This window comes from Pseudonaja textilis, chromosome 5 (assembly GCF_049901715.1).
Source record: "Pseudonaja textilis isolate UNSWEBS1 chromosome 5, rPseTex1.2, whole genome shotgun sequence".
In the NCBI taxonomy this organism is placed as follows: Eukaryota; Metazoa; Chordata; class Lepidosauria; order Squamata; family Elapidae; genus Pseudonaja; species Pseudonaja textilis.
The window spans coordinates 67,328,706-67,343,743 of record NC_141994.1 but is presented as its reverse complement, the minus strand read 5'-3'; the positions used below and the strand labels follow the sequence as shown (position 1 = coordinate 67,343,743).

The 15,038-nt window shown below is 37.7% G+C and overlaps 1 protein-coding gene across 31 annotated transcripts in view; it reads right to left on the bottom strand.

Annotated features, from left to right (window-relative positions):
* The window catches only part of C2CD5 (C2 calcium dependent domain containing 5), a 71,591-nt gene that overhangs the window by 54,564 nt on the left and 1,989 nt on the right, over window positions 1-15,038 (bottom strand). For 30 of the 31 annotated variants that reach the window (XM_087935243.1, XM_087935246.1, XM_087935245.1 and 27 more), the window contains exons 2-6: window positions 10,401-10,487; window positions 7,924-8,095; window positions 5,680-5,775; window positions 4,821-4,976; window positions 2,142-2,340 (exon numbers count right to left, since the gene is read on the bottom strand). In XM_087935243.1, coding sequence (XP_087791369.1) covers window positions 2,142-2,340; window positions 4,821-4,976; window positions 5,680-5,775; window positions 7,924-8,095; window positions 10,401-10,487 — 710 coding nt within the window. Of the gene's footprint in view, window positions 1-2,141; window positions 2,341-4,820; window positions 4,977-5,679; window positions 5,776-7,923; window positions 8,096-10,400; window positions 10,488-15,038 lie in introns of those variants that run through there. The other variant, XM_087935254.1, reaches the window with a different exon arrangement.

Here is a 15,038-nt window from a genome sequence, read left to right as displayed (position 1 = left end):
TTACATTTAAAAAAAAAAATTATTCTAGGGTGTTCTAGTTACTGGAAGGTTGCGGTTGTGGTTTGCTTGTTGGTGAAGAGCAAACTCTGAAGCAGGGGTGTCAAAGGTAAGGTCTGTGGGGATTCCCAATGTGTCCCATAGATTTAATAGCAAGAGCAAGAGCATTTAGATTTATATACCACTTCAGAGTACTTTACAGCCTTCTATAAGCAGTTTAAAGAGTCAATATATTGCCCCCAACAATTTGGGTCCTCATTTTACCAACCTTGGAAGGATGGAAGGCTGAGTCAACCTTGAGCCCCATCAGGATTGAACTCCAGGCTGTGGGCAAAGTTAGCCTGCAATACTGCATTCTAACCGCTACACCACCAGGGTTCGACCAAATTCCACCAATTTCAATCAGGGGGTGAATGGGAAATTGGGAAGCTTCCTAAAAATTCAATCCACTGATGCAATAGCTCCAGCTTGCCAATTTAGTTAGCTTAACATTTAAGCATGCAACTAGTTAATTATCATAACATGGAAAAGTTGAAGAAAGACAGTATTAGATAATCACACATGATCTTCCTCTTCATTCTAAAATAATGCTTTACATCAAGAAGAGGAATTTGGGAGATTGATATTTAACAAAGGGTAGCCTAACTGATTTATTTTAAAGTAGAAGATATACAAAGTTTCCAGAATCCACACAGAGGATAACAGAGCCCTAGTTGACTCATTTTGAGTTTTACACCCCTACTCTAAAGAATTGAGGGTGGTGGGGTGGGACCAGCTAGGCATTACTCAGTTAACATGTAATTATAATTCTGCTAAAGCTGAAAAGCTAAAAATAAGTCCCCAATAATCTTTGAAATCTAAGTTTAAAGAAATGAACTGGACCAACTTAATTTTATTTCTGATCAATGTAAATGTCTAAGTATGCAAAGTGAAATCAGTGAAAGATTTGTGCTACTATAAAAAGTAACAAGGTCATAGTATAATTTAAGTAAAATTTAAAATGTCTCAAAGGTGCTTTTCAAGAGGTAACTGGACTTTGGTAACTGGTTTTTCTCTAAAGACATGTTGCTTCTCATCCAAAAAGCTTCTTTAGCTGTGACTAGATGATGGAGAATGAAAGGAACCATCCAGTCAGAGCTGAAGAAGCTTCTTGGATGAGAAGCTAAATGTCTTCAAAGAAAAACAAGAAAGTCCAGTTGTCTCTTGAAAAAACACTTCTGGGATAACCATGACCTGGATGACTGAGAATCTCCATAGACATAAAACTTAAAATAGAAGTCTCACATTATCTGGGTGCCCACATTTTTAACCTAAAGAGAGGCACCTGCCAATAGGTTAAATTACATACGTAATTTGAAATTTTCAGTAAGCATGACTGAGATAATCTCACATTGTTTTGTAGCAATTTTTCCTGTTTAGATTTCAATAAAAAGAGCTATATAATTACAAGACAAAGTAATATATTCTCATTGGCGTATAGCTTTCTCAAACAAAGTACTTTCAGACTGGCACAGTGTTATTTCTACTTCTCTGGCTCATTCTAAAAGTTTAACTCTATCAACTGCTACTGAATGCAGAGTTGGCCAATTGCTTACTAAGTGAAAGGGCAGCAAAACTTAATTTGTTCTAAGTAAGGGACAGGAAAGTATTGCGGACAGTTGTAAAAACCTGATAGCACTCAAGTTATGATATATTAGCTTAGAATTACACTGAAGACTTCTTCCTCTTAAATCCATGTACAGCAACTGCATTCAGAATAAAAATACTAAACACAGAGGTCCTGTGGGGTTTTATTTTGCAAAATAAATTGCAAAATACAAACATCCAATTGAAGCAATTTAATTTCAATCATCCATTAAGAAGAGAAAGCACTCTGGAATGTAGAACAGGTTAATGTCATTGCCATCATGCTTTGTAACACTACAAGAATTATGTGTAGCTGAGGCATCTGACACACATTTTATTCCTACAACATCTGGTCACTTTAATTATTCAGCTTTCTCAACACAAAACAAGTTGTCAATATAAAAGGAAGACAGGGGAGTGTATATTTAATCAAAGCAGACAAAAAATATGCAATACAGTATGATTTTGAAAAGAATACACAAAAGAAACTTTCCAGGGAACATTTAATTCATACTTACTCCTTTATCTCCTTGGATGGGGAATTACATGCAGGTAAGAATACAGGTGTGTTACTTAATTTGTCCAAGGTACAGGCTGTTCCAATGGCTCGCACTACTAGGCCAGATTCTCCCTCCAGATCAAAACACTGCAAGTAGCCAACCACTGCATTTCCTCTCATTTCAAGTACCTTCAGGCCAATCTTCCTTTGCAGTTCCCCTGTCAAAAAAGCATACATCATTTAATACAGAATGAATGTAAAATGATTTTGAACACTGATAAAATGAACTTCAATTTTACTATGATATTGTACTAAATTGTACTAGAAGTTAGACCAGTTTAGTATAGTGGTTAAGGTGCTGGCCTAAAACCCAGGAGAATGTGAGTTCTAATCCTACCTTAGGCATGAAAGCTGGCTGGATGACTTTGGGCCTATCACCAGGAGACTGGAATTCTAGTCTTGTTTTAGACATGGAAGCTGGCTGGGTGACTTTGGGCCAGTTACCAGGAGACTGTGAGATCTAGTCCCACCTTAGCCATGAAAGCTGTCTGGGTGACTTTGGGCCTATAACCTGGAGACTGGGAATTCTAGTCTTGTTTTAGACATGGAAGCTGGCTGGGTGACTTTGGGCCTTTCACCAGGAGACAGTGAGTTCGAATCCCTCCTTAGCCATTGAAAGCCAGCTGGGTGATTTTGGGCCAGTTCTTTTCTCTCAGTCCAACCCACCTTACCAGGGTTATTGTTGTGGGGAAAATAGGAGCAGAAAAGAGTATTATGTATGTCCGTTGCCTTGAGTTACTTATAAAATAATGAAGGCAGGATAAGAAAACAAAAAATAAAATAAAATTTAACCAAAATGAATTTCCTCAAGATAAGGAGTCTCAATCAGTGAAGTGACATTTACTATTCACTGGAGACCTTCAGAGATTGGAGAGTCATCTAGCTCAGAGGTGGGGAACTATGGTGTCAGGATGTTAAATTTAATAGCTGGGACAGTAAAGTGTATAATAGGCCAGGACAAACAATTACAGTTGATGAGTTGGAGAGTGCTGACTCATGCAGGAGGCAATCTGCGTTGTGATTATTTGCTGTGGGTGTCAAGGGGGAGTTCCCCCCGTTTTCTTCTGTGTGCTATGTATGTTGATTAATTTACCTCATGATATTCCTGTTTTCCTGAACTCTCTTGTCTGTGTAAATATGAATGTTAAATATGTTTATTTCTATAAAACTACAAGTTGATGTCAGTACCTCTGGCCTCATTTGGACCCTTGCTCAGCAATTCCTCGATATATGGGCCCTTTGTGACTTGTGGACTTCAACTCCCAGAATTCCCGAGCCAGCATGGCTGGTTCAGGATTTCCGGAAGGCCACAAGAAGTCCTAAAAGGAACTGTAGTTCCCCAGACCCGGCCTGGATTAACTCTACTGTACAGACCCTCCCAACTCTATGATTCTCAGGAAATTAAAAATAGTTTCATCACACTTTTCTAACGACTTACAAAAATAGGGATTTGCTTGCTACATTTTCTTTTTTCAAAGGTCAAAATCTCCTTTAGCTTGGAAACTGCAGCAGCTGCAGAATGCAGTGACCCAGCTGCAAAACAGGGCAGCAGCCATATAACTGTATATATTTTACCAGTGATGAAGCCACTGCATGGCTGGTAATTATTAAGCCAGATTCAAGTTTTTTATTTTTGTCATGTATAACTTCAAGCTAGGATTTCTGGCAAATCTTTTTTCCCCCTTTGCCTTGACCAAGTCCCCACCGTGATACTCCCACAAGGGGTTTTTCCAAGCACTGACTTTCAGGAATGTTTTCATTGCTCTTCAAGGGAAATTTTTAAAGCACTTATTACTCGTCTTAAATATATGCTCAGGTCTTTTCTGTGGAAATATTATTTTTCCCCCTTCTTTTCCTTTATTTGTATGCTTTTGTATACACTACTTTAACCGAATGTAATTTATTTTGCGGCACTTTCATATATTTTTTTATTTGTGCTAGGTGTTCTAGGCGTTCAGATACATGCTTTTTTCCCTCAATTCTTATACTTTTTTTTTTTTTTTGCTAAAATTTGAGCTCGTGGTTAGCCACCTATAATTCTGGCACAATATTTTTTCAAATAAACAAACTAGTAGACCCTGGCAACTCAATCTTTGAACTATGGACTGGATTAGCTTCCAATTGGATGAAAAAAATATCCATAAAATTAATGGCTGAGCTCAGTTGTTCACACATTCAGTGCCTAAATTTATCATCCTGAAATGTACATTTACATAGTTCAACAATAAGAAAGAGACCTTTGAAATTCCAACATGCCAGAGACTATGTGGCTGCTTTATAACTTTAACTACAGTTTCAGATCAGACTTGAAATCACCGCCATCTGTTTGTAAATTATTATTAGATTAAGTTATATGTTAACAGGTAAAATGCTCACCCAATTACTTGTTTGGGTAATTTTTCTCTGGGCAGATTCTTAGCTAGAAATGTAAAAGCAATTTCACTGCCTTTACAACATCCATTATGCCTACTACAATATACGGTATGCAAACAAAATATTGTGTCTTTAGGATACAGCAGCTTTAACTTGGCCAGTTTGTTTACAAGGTATAAATTAAATAATACAAACAAGTCATTAAAATACAAAATAATGCATTTTTGCAGTTCTTGTACCCCAATTTTACAAAAATAAAAATTACCTGACATTAATGAAATAAGTCTTTGCCTGGCTTCATTTGATGCTCTTGGGGTACGGATTCGGTCTATCCATTGATATTCAGGATCTTCATTAACTACAAGTTCTTCTACAAATCCATGAATAATTACAGCCTTATAGCACCTCGGAATAGACGTAGCTGTTGAAGATATGGTCTGTCTTATATTTAATCAGTGAAAATGATTTATGGAGATGCTGTAATTTTGATTCTGGGGAGCCCCACATTCCCAATAAATATATATTAATAATGATAAATATATTAAACAGAAAAGTTTATGTTGCATTGTTGCTAAGTTATGCACCTCTGCCAAACAGGATGCTTGGAACAGAAAGCAATTAAGATAGAGTATCAGAAGATGAGCTTAGAATGAGAACAAAAGTTGAATCAAAAGTGATCTCACTACCAGCAAAGACAATTGTAACAAATGAGAGAGGACCCAATAAGCTAAAGCCAGCTAGGGAATTCTGGGAATTGAAATCCACCCATTTTAAAATTGCCAAGATAGAGAAACCCTGCAATAACCCGTCAATTCTAGCAGCTATTGTGCAGTAATAAGAATGATCAAAGAATGCATTAGATCAGGGGTGTCCAACCTTGGCAACTTTAAGACTTGTGGACTTCAACTCCCAGAATTCCTCAGCCGGCTGAGGAATTCTGGGAGTTGAAGTCCACAAGTCTTAAAGTTGCCAAGGTTGGACACCCCTGCATTAGATGCTGCAAGAGAGGAATCTGGTTGGGAGCACTCAAAAGAAACCTAAAGACTCTTAATCTTAAATGGTCTGAATTGGTTCACTGGTTCTTTCATTTTTCATATTCAAAAAAAATGTGTTTTTCGACTTACTGCAGAAAAATTTTATTCCACATGACGATTGTCTAAAACGATTTAAATCATTAAAAAGGTCCACCTTCACCATCACATTGATCTCCCCACGTATGCCTGGATGTGAAAATAAAAACAACAGGATGAGAATTTACGTCAGAACACAAAAACTGACTATCCAAGTTATCCAATTGAAGCTTTATCATTCTGAACCCTAACACAGATACAATTTCAAACAGAAAATAAGCTTCTCAAAATGTAATACAGGTAAGCCCTTGACTTACGACCATAATGGAGTCTGACCATTATGAGAGTTGTAAAGCAGGTCATCTATGTAACTAAATTGATTTTATTACCCTTTTTATGGTGGTGGTGAAGCGAACGTGGCAGTTGTTAAGCAAACCTGTTGCCATGGTGACACTAGTGGTTGGAATCTAGTATTGCAGGCTAACTCTACCCATAGCCTGGAGTTCGATCCCAACTGGTTCAAGGTTGACTTAGCCTTTCATCCTTCCAAGGTCGGTAAAATGAGGACCAAGATTGTTGGGAGCAATAGGCTGAGATTGTAAACCACTCAGAGAAGGCCGCAAAGCACTATGGAGCTTTATATGTCTAAGTGCTATTGGTATTGTTTGTTTATGGGGCATTTTTGTCAAAAACTGGACTCTGTCAAGGATTTTTTTTTACTGGCAGAATCCAAGAGAAGAGCCTTTTCTATCATGGCTCCATGGTAGAAAAGACTCATGTTCCTTGAGGTGAGCTCCTCCCCATCCTCTTGGCCTACCAAAAGAACCTGAAAACTTGCCTCTGGCTTGTGACACCGATGGGGACCTCCCATTCTGAAGGTGGTTAGTAAATTAGGATAAGATGTCACCTCCACTCCATGTATGTTTTGGTCTTTTTTCTCCAGTTTGTTGTAATTTTACTGTTTTACCTTTTAATGCTTAATGTTTTCAATGTTCAAATTGTTTTATGCTATGACATTGTAAACAGCCCAAAGGTGCTTGAAAGTGAGGTGAATGGCCTATAAATTTAATAAACAGACAAACAAACGCTGAACATTTGGTGCATTAAAGCTTCTTGGAAATGAATTATCCTGGAAATATAAGGCACTATTAAGTGAAGAAATGGGAGTACAGCAGGAACTTTATTATAGCTACAGGAGGACCCTCCAACACTGTAACTTAACTGCAATGTCATTTAAACCTTCTTCTTTTACTGTATTTGCTTACCAGTGTTTGAACTCCAGACTCATGAAACATAAGAAGGAGTCAACAAGTTCATCAGGAAGCTGGCTGGGGGACAACATCTTTAATGACCCTATGTTCTATCCTACAAATTCTGGAAACGATTTGAGCTCATACCGTAACTTACATCTGATACTACATGGAGAAATTGACACACGATTCATCCATAAATACATTCTTAAAAGCAAGATCTTTGGAAAACAAAAGAGGCCTTTTAAAGAACGCAGTTTGAATGTTAAGAATCCAAGAATGAACAGAAACCAGTTTTTGGCCTGAATTATCATTTACTCTATCAGATTTTTCCTGCTAAGATTATTGATGTCTTTACCAAAAAAACACGCAGGACAATTATACACAAAATCTCTTTAGGAAAGATCAAGACTTAAAAATAACAATACCTGCAGCAGGTACAAAAACAAACCTAAAGGAAAATATCTTTTTTTAATACAAAGAACTACAGAAAAATTTTTCTCCCTTCCTCACTCCCATTTCCAATTTTGCCAAAAATGCTTATGCAGGTTTTGCCTAATAAAAATATAGGTGGTCCTTGATTTATGATTGATCATTTAACAACTGTTTGAAGTTATGATGGGCCCCCAAATGGTATGTACAACCCGGTACTGAATTCAGATTGCTGTTCCCCTCCAGTTATGTGTTTACATTTTGATTGCTTGTCAACCGGCCTACATTTATGCTTGTTTGCGGTGTATCATAGTCATGTGACTGCAATTTACCCTGGGTTTTTTTTGTAGAAAGCCAGCATTTATTTCTCTTTTTTGGCAAAAACACCATGTAGTAAACAACCGCTTCACTTAATGACTACGGCATTGGCTTAATGGCTGCAGATCCACTTAACAACCATGGTGATTCATTTACAGACACCAGGGGAAAAAAATTGTAAAATCCAGTTGGTCACACGATGACCCACTTTAAGACCTTCATGCCTTACGACCACAATGGGCAGACTCCATTAGGGTTGTAAACTGAGGACTAACTGTATAATGATTGAAAATCTCACCATGTATGGTGTCGTAAATTGGAAACCAGCCAGAAATAACTGTAGCTGCTTCACTGTAGAGAAGAGGATCGATATCAATATAAACTTTTCCAATAGCATCATTAGCACTGTAAGTATCATGATCGAGGACGGTTATCTGTAGAGGCTCGTCTTGCAAATCTTCATCATCCACCTAGAAAACAGAAGAATATAGCGAAGCTCCAACATTTTAACAAACAGAGCCATTGTGAAGTAAAAAGGGTGCAAAGACTTCAATTTACAATTTGTCTGAACAAGTAGCATCCAACTCTGCTTTCTGCTTCTTCATATAATGCGCAGTTTAACTGCACGAAACCATAAGATGATTAGTCATGTTAGTGTTTAGTCATGTTTGAATGATCCCACATCCCAAGGTCATACGTAAACTCTAATGCAAAACTATTTTCTTGCACTTAAGACACAGCTTTGACCTAATCACTGAGCTTAAAGAACGGGTTGGTGCTCAGGTTCAAACAGGATCTTTCTATCAGAAGCAAGTGAAATATAGAACTGGAATATTCTAGAAATCCCTACTGATTCTGCATTAATTGATATTGGACAGCCTACTTGGCAGTACAAAATAGGAGCGTTTAAAGGAGGTTCTTCCACGCTCTAAAAGCTACTGGCAAGCTGAAAACAGAAGTGAATGCATCTGATCCCTTCTTACAATCTTGCCAGTAAACCTGGAGGTTTAGGGGAAGGATATGATTAACCCTGAGGCTTCTTCATGTAACCCTAAATTAATCTTCCCACAACCTTTTGCTCCTCTGAGGTGCAAAACTACTTCTTCCTAATGGGTAGGCTCACTGCTGAACTAAATCACTGCAAACCACTCCGTCTCATGCCCCATTTTCCCACCAGATAACAATTTCTACAAAAAGCATAAGATTTTCAAAGATGAAAAGTTAACCTTTTATAAATACACATTTCCTCTCGTTTATATCCCTCCACATCCTGTTCCTTGGAAATGTATTTTCCTTCACAAATGTGTTTTTCTTTAACCTTCCATACATTTCCTAAACGTTTTTCTTTACCAAACTCTGTGACATTTCCAAATATGGCAAGCAAATTAAGATATGAAACATTTAGAGGTACACATGAACAACAGAAATTGGTTTTGTTTCAGATTCCCACATGAACAGTGATTCTGCCCAATTGTTCCAGGCAAAGTGCAATCTGGTAAAACCAAACCACAGAACATCTGGATCTTCCAAATTTTGGCAGAGAAGCCCTATGGAGATGATGAGTAGGCCAAGGGTGGCATCACTCATTCCTCTCTTCCCATCTTCATATGATCTCTGTGTGGTGTCCCGTCCACTGAATTTTCTATGCTTTTCACTCTCTCTATCTCCCATTATGGTGCCAACTAAGGGGAGGGAAGGTGGGACGGAGGGAAAGGCAAGGCTGAGCCAAACTGTGAATGGGGAGTCTGAAAGCCAATGACACCAGAGGCAGCAGCTTTGCAACTGACTTTTCCCCACAGTCTTCCCAGGGTCTTCCTTTCTCTATAGCCACTGTCCCAAAGGTGCTATTTCAAAAGGCAACTGGACTTTCTTTGTTTTTCTTTGAAGACGTTTTGCTTCTCATCCAAGAAGCTTCTACAGTTCCGACGATCAGGACTGCCAGAACTGAACTGTCAGTCAGAACTGAAGAAGCTTCTTGGATGAGAAGCGAAATGTCTTCAAGGAAAGCCTAAGAAAGTCCAGCTGACTTTTGAAAAAGAATCTTTGGGACAACCATGACCTGGATGACTGAGACCCTCCAGAGACGCTTACGGTAAAGGTAAAGGTTCTCCTCGCACATACGTGCTAGTTGTTTCCAGCTCTAGGGGGCAATGCTCATCTCCCTTACAAAATCGAAGAGCCGGTACTGTCCGAAGACATCTCTGTGGTCATGATCGACAAGCTCAGCGTTTTAGCCACTGAGCCACCGTATCCCTCAAGAGACACTTAGCCTTTGCCAAATCCTCATCCTCACTTGACTTCAAGTGCAGAATAAAAGGGAGGAAGAAGGGTCAAATGGAGACTGGATGAGGAGAAGGAGAGGTCCCTCTTGAAGTCAAGGACATTATCCAACCAGCCTACCTGTTCCATCTTCCCAGTCTCTTTCTTTTCATATTTTTTCTTAGTCACTTCGACAGATGTCCCTTCTGTTTTCTCATTTTCCCCTATTCCTCAATGGGAATTTTTGGTTCAGAAAAAGAGCACCAGAAATGGAATGTTTTTCACATATCTAAAATACCATAATAATTTCACTCAGCTTGCATAATTCTCTTGAAAAGAATCAGGATTGCTTGCAGATATTGTTGTATATTCAGAAATAGATCACACACACACACACACACACACACACACACACACACACACACACACATACACACTCTATTGGGTTTGCCAGACTCATAATAATTTTGCCTTTGAGCCTATCAATAAATTCTGTTTATGCCTTTGTCTATTTACCTCAAATTTAAACCACTCTGAGTTCCACTGAGGATTGAGAGATTTGGGATAGACATCTGTCTTAAATGTAGTGTTTCCGAACTTTACCTGAAAAATATAAAAATATATGAAAAATTAAAAACAAAATCACTTTTGTCTTTGCATTTTATTCAATTTACAATATTTCTTAAACATGCAAGTCTTTTCAAGAACCTAACTTTTTAATGGGCGCATCTCTTTCCCATTCAGTTGAATAGACCAAGTCAATATTAATATGGTTTTCTTTAAAAAAATAAGGCAATCACTATTTCTTAACTATTGCATACACTGCCATCTTCTAATCTCTTCTATTTATCATTAAGTTTACTCCTTAGAAATATAGCTTTATCAAACAATGCCTTAAAAACAATGTTGATATTAACAATATAGGAGTATCCTTATGATTTATTTTCACATGGAAGCATCTAAGTATTTAAGTACAGTTTGGTCTAGTGATTAAGGTAGTAGGCTACAAGCAAGTACAGATAGATCTCGACTTATAACAGTTAATTTAGTTACTGTTCAAAATTACAACGGTACTAAAAAATATGACTTATGACCATTTTACATAGTTGTGACCTTTGTAGCATCCCCATCCCCATGACCATGTAATCAAAATGCAGATGCTTGGCAAATGGTTCATACTTATGTCCATTGCTGTGTCCCAAGGTCATGTGTGATCTTTTGACAAGCAAAGTCAATGGGAAAGCCAGATTCATTTAACAACCATGTTACTAATTTAACAACAGCAGTGATTCATTTAACAACTGTGAAAAGAAAGGTCATAAAATGGGGCAAACTCACTTAACAAACGTCTCGCTTTGCAACAGAAATGTTGGGCTCAATTGTGGACGTAAGTCAAGGACTACCTGTACTACACACTGCCTGGAAGGTCAGCATTTAATTCTGTACTAGCAGCCCTTCCTAAGATCTAGTCTATATTATAAGTGAATCAGGAAAAGTTCAAACCACATAAATTACAAAACAGAGCAAAGGTCAAAAAAAAAAAAAGGCTTGTCGACAAATTACTGTGGAAAATCACTAAGGTATGAGACAACTTTTTAGCCATCTCAAATATTACTATAGGAGTTCAAATGGAAATTCACTAAACCATCCTTAGCCACGTCAAAGCAAAAAATGTGACATTTTTGGATATTCAGAAGGTAGCAAGTCGGAAGACTGCAAATAATGTTTTTCATTGAAGGATTCCCAAAATCCAGAGGAAAGTAAGATAGCAATGGAAGTAAACTTGGATCCATTCAGATTCAACTTAGGGTAGTGAGAACACATCCCACTGGAATCAAAGTATGTGAAGTAGCTAGCTACATAAATTAATAATAAATAAATAAAATTCCAGCGACCCACTCACATTGCCTTGGCAAGTTCAATTTTAGTGGAGAGGAAAGAACAACTAATGCTATAACAGAAAAAAGAACTAATGAATTTGGACTGGTCCGATCAAAAATGTTTGATGAATGGGAGCTGGAAGGAATACAGTTTAAAAAGAAAAAAAAATTACAGTTAAGTTGATTAGCCTGGGTTTCTTCTTTGAATAAATTATGAAATCTAAGTTGCAAATCCTTAACTTAAAATTAAATTGAGGATATTACCAGAGAATTTTATGTTCTTGGTACAGTAGCACCTAACCAAAGAAAAACTGAAAAATTTAAAAATCTGATAGATTGACACAAAAGACTAAGTAATAAATTATGGTTTGAAAATCATAATCACCTGCCTTCACAACATACTTGAAGCCAAATTCAAACAAATCATATTCTGTCTTAACAAACAAGACAGGGGACTCTTAAGAACGTCAAACACATTGTTATGTACACATACTGGATTTTTTTTTTTGCGTTGTCACATTGCCTAAATTGGAGATTTGCTAATGCTTGATTTTGTAGGTTCAACAAAAGCTCTAGATTCAGCCTAATACCAGTGCCTCACAGACAATGAAGTAGGAGAGGATTGTGTTTACAAAGGAGGCAAACAATGATAAACTGTTTTAGGTATGAGGAAAGATTGCTTATAGCATATGACACAGTGAAAATTAGTTAATGGGTACAGGAAAATGGCTGAATTTGTGAGGTGAAAGTTTTGATTAAACTACTGAAAGAAGAAGCATACTGACATGCCTACAGGGCGTACTGTACAGACAGGTTCTCAACTGACACAGGTGGTTCTCACCACGTTCCTTTAGTGACCATTTGAAGTTACAACGGCACTTAAGTGACATGACTGTTTTTCACACTTACCTTCCCAACTGATTCATATTTATGACGGCTGCAGTGCCCCGGGGTCATGTGATCCCCTTTTGCAACCTTCTGACACAAAAAGTCAGTGAAGAAGCCAGATTCGCGTAACAACCGCGTAACAAACTTAACTGGAGTGATTCACCTAACAACGGTGGGAAGAAAGATTGTAAAATGGGATGAAATTCACTTAAAAAAAATGATATGAAAGAGGGCTGTGAAAATATTTACAGACCCCTCACATCCTGGACATAAACTGTTTCAACTCCTTCCCTCAAAACAACACTATAGAGCACTGCACACCAGAACAACTAGACACAAGAACAGTTTTTTCCCTGAATGCCATCACTCTGCTAAACAAATAATTCCCTCAATACTGTTCAACTATTACAAAGTCTGCAATAATCTTACTGTTAATCTTCTCATCACTCTTTATCACCCTTCCCCTCCCACTTGACTGTAACTTTGTCACTTGTATCCTTCCAATTTCTATTGACTGTTTCCTAGTATGATTTGATTGCTTATTGTACCCTATGACTATCATTAAGTGTTGTACCTTATGATTCCTGACTCTTGATGAATGTATCTTTTCTTTTATGTACACTGAGAGCATTTGCACCAAGATTAATTCCTTGTGTGTCCAATCACATTTGGTTGATAAAGAATTCTATTCTATTCTATTCTATTCTATTCTATTCTATTCTATTCTATTCTATTCTATTCTATTCTATTCTATGACACTTAGCAACAGAAATGTTGGACTCAGTTGTGGTTATAGGTTGAGGACTGTAATTGCATACAGTACTTCAGCAAAATCTGAGGTAAGATTATCATTTGTGAGAACACAAGATATCTCACCAAGCTCCTACAATCTCCCATTACACAGCCTGATCAACATACATGTCACTGGTTTCTGTTTTGCTTTTACAGCCTGATCAACATATTTGTGAGAGGGTGTTCAGAGTTCAAATGCAGATATGCAGGATGAAGGGTTCAGAGGCAGTATTATAATTCACTTGCTGATTTTGGACTAGGCTTAATTTTGAAACTGTAAGAAGGTCAGATACATTGACCCAAGAAGACTCCGAGTTCACATAGATGACACCCTCTGGTCGCAACAGATGGCTGTCTTAAATCTTCCTTTTAACCTTCTTGCACAGTTCACTAAGCACCACTGTTTTCTATCAAATCAAATAGTTCTGAATAGTTTGGTCAGTTCTGAATGTCTGCTAAGCAACATTCCAAAGTAAAATTTATTCTTACTTCTGATTCTGGTGGCTGATTTGGTTCAGATGACATGCATAATCCTACATAAATAACTGGACTTGGTTAAAGAGCAACAAGGAATGGACAGCACATATGATTGTGTTAATCAGATTGGTCTTAAAGCAGGGCTATCCAACCTTAGCCACTTTAAGACCTATGGACTTCAACTCCCAGAATTCCCCAGCCAACATGGCTGGTTGAGAAATTCTGGGAACTGAAGTCCACAAGTGGCCAAAGTTGGGCACTCCTGGCTTAAAGGCTTGCCCAAATACACTGTTACAAAATATTTTTGCTCAAAAAATGGGTCAAAAGCTGACAAAGCAACCACAGAGTTTGGTTATCTCAGATAACAAGTACATAGGTCAGCTGACATACTAGAGCTGTCCTAATATGACCCTAATCCAGTCATTCTGAACACAATCCCAGAAAATTTTATGGTATCATACTAAATGGGTCAGAGCACCAGAGGTGGGATGCACATTCCCTCACAGCCTGTTCCTGCCAGTGACTTCCCACTCCCACAGATCTGTGGGTGGGTGCATTTGTGAAAACAGTAACAATAAAAACAATCTAGAGGTAGATCAAGTGGAAAAACTCAATTTTACAGGGCCATTCTAGGCTCTCTTTTCTCCGTTCTCTGCATGCATGTGCCAAAAGTACAGTGCCATCCATAAATTAAGCCTTACTTCCAGGAGTAAGATCAACATGCCATGTAAATGCAACCTTTGAGTGAGGAAAAATTACTCCGAGATAAAGAGGCTTCTAATTACATTTTTCTACCTTTCCTTTTCCTTACCTTGCCCACAAGGCATCTCCAATCTCTAGGTGTGCAAAAAATTAAAACAAACAAAACCCTACAGCCCAAGATGCTTTAAATAGTCTCCAAGTTGCTTCACTTCATTCCATTCCAACATCAATAAATATTAGTGGCATTCTTGATGCCAGAAATTTTGTCACTACTAAAACTCAATTCTTTAATCTTTACAAATACTTCCCACAGCAATCAGTCACAAACTCTTTAATCTTTCGCATTTCTTTCTGATTTATCTCTAGTTGTGAATTCCTAGTAGACATTTATGTTACAGGCACAGGTCATTATCTC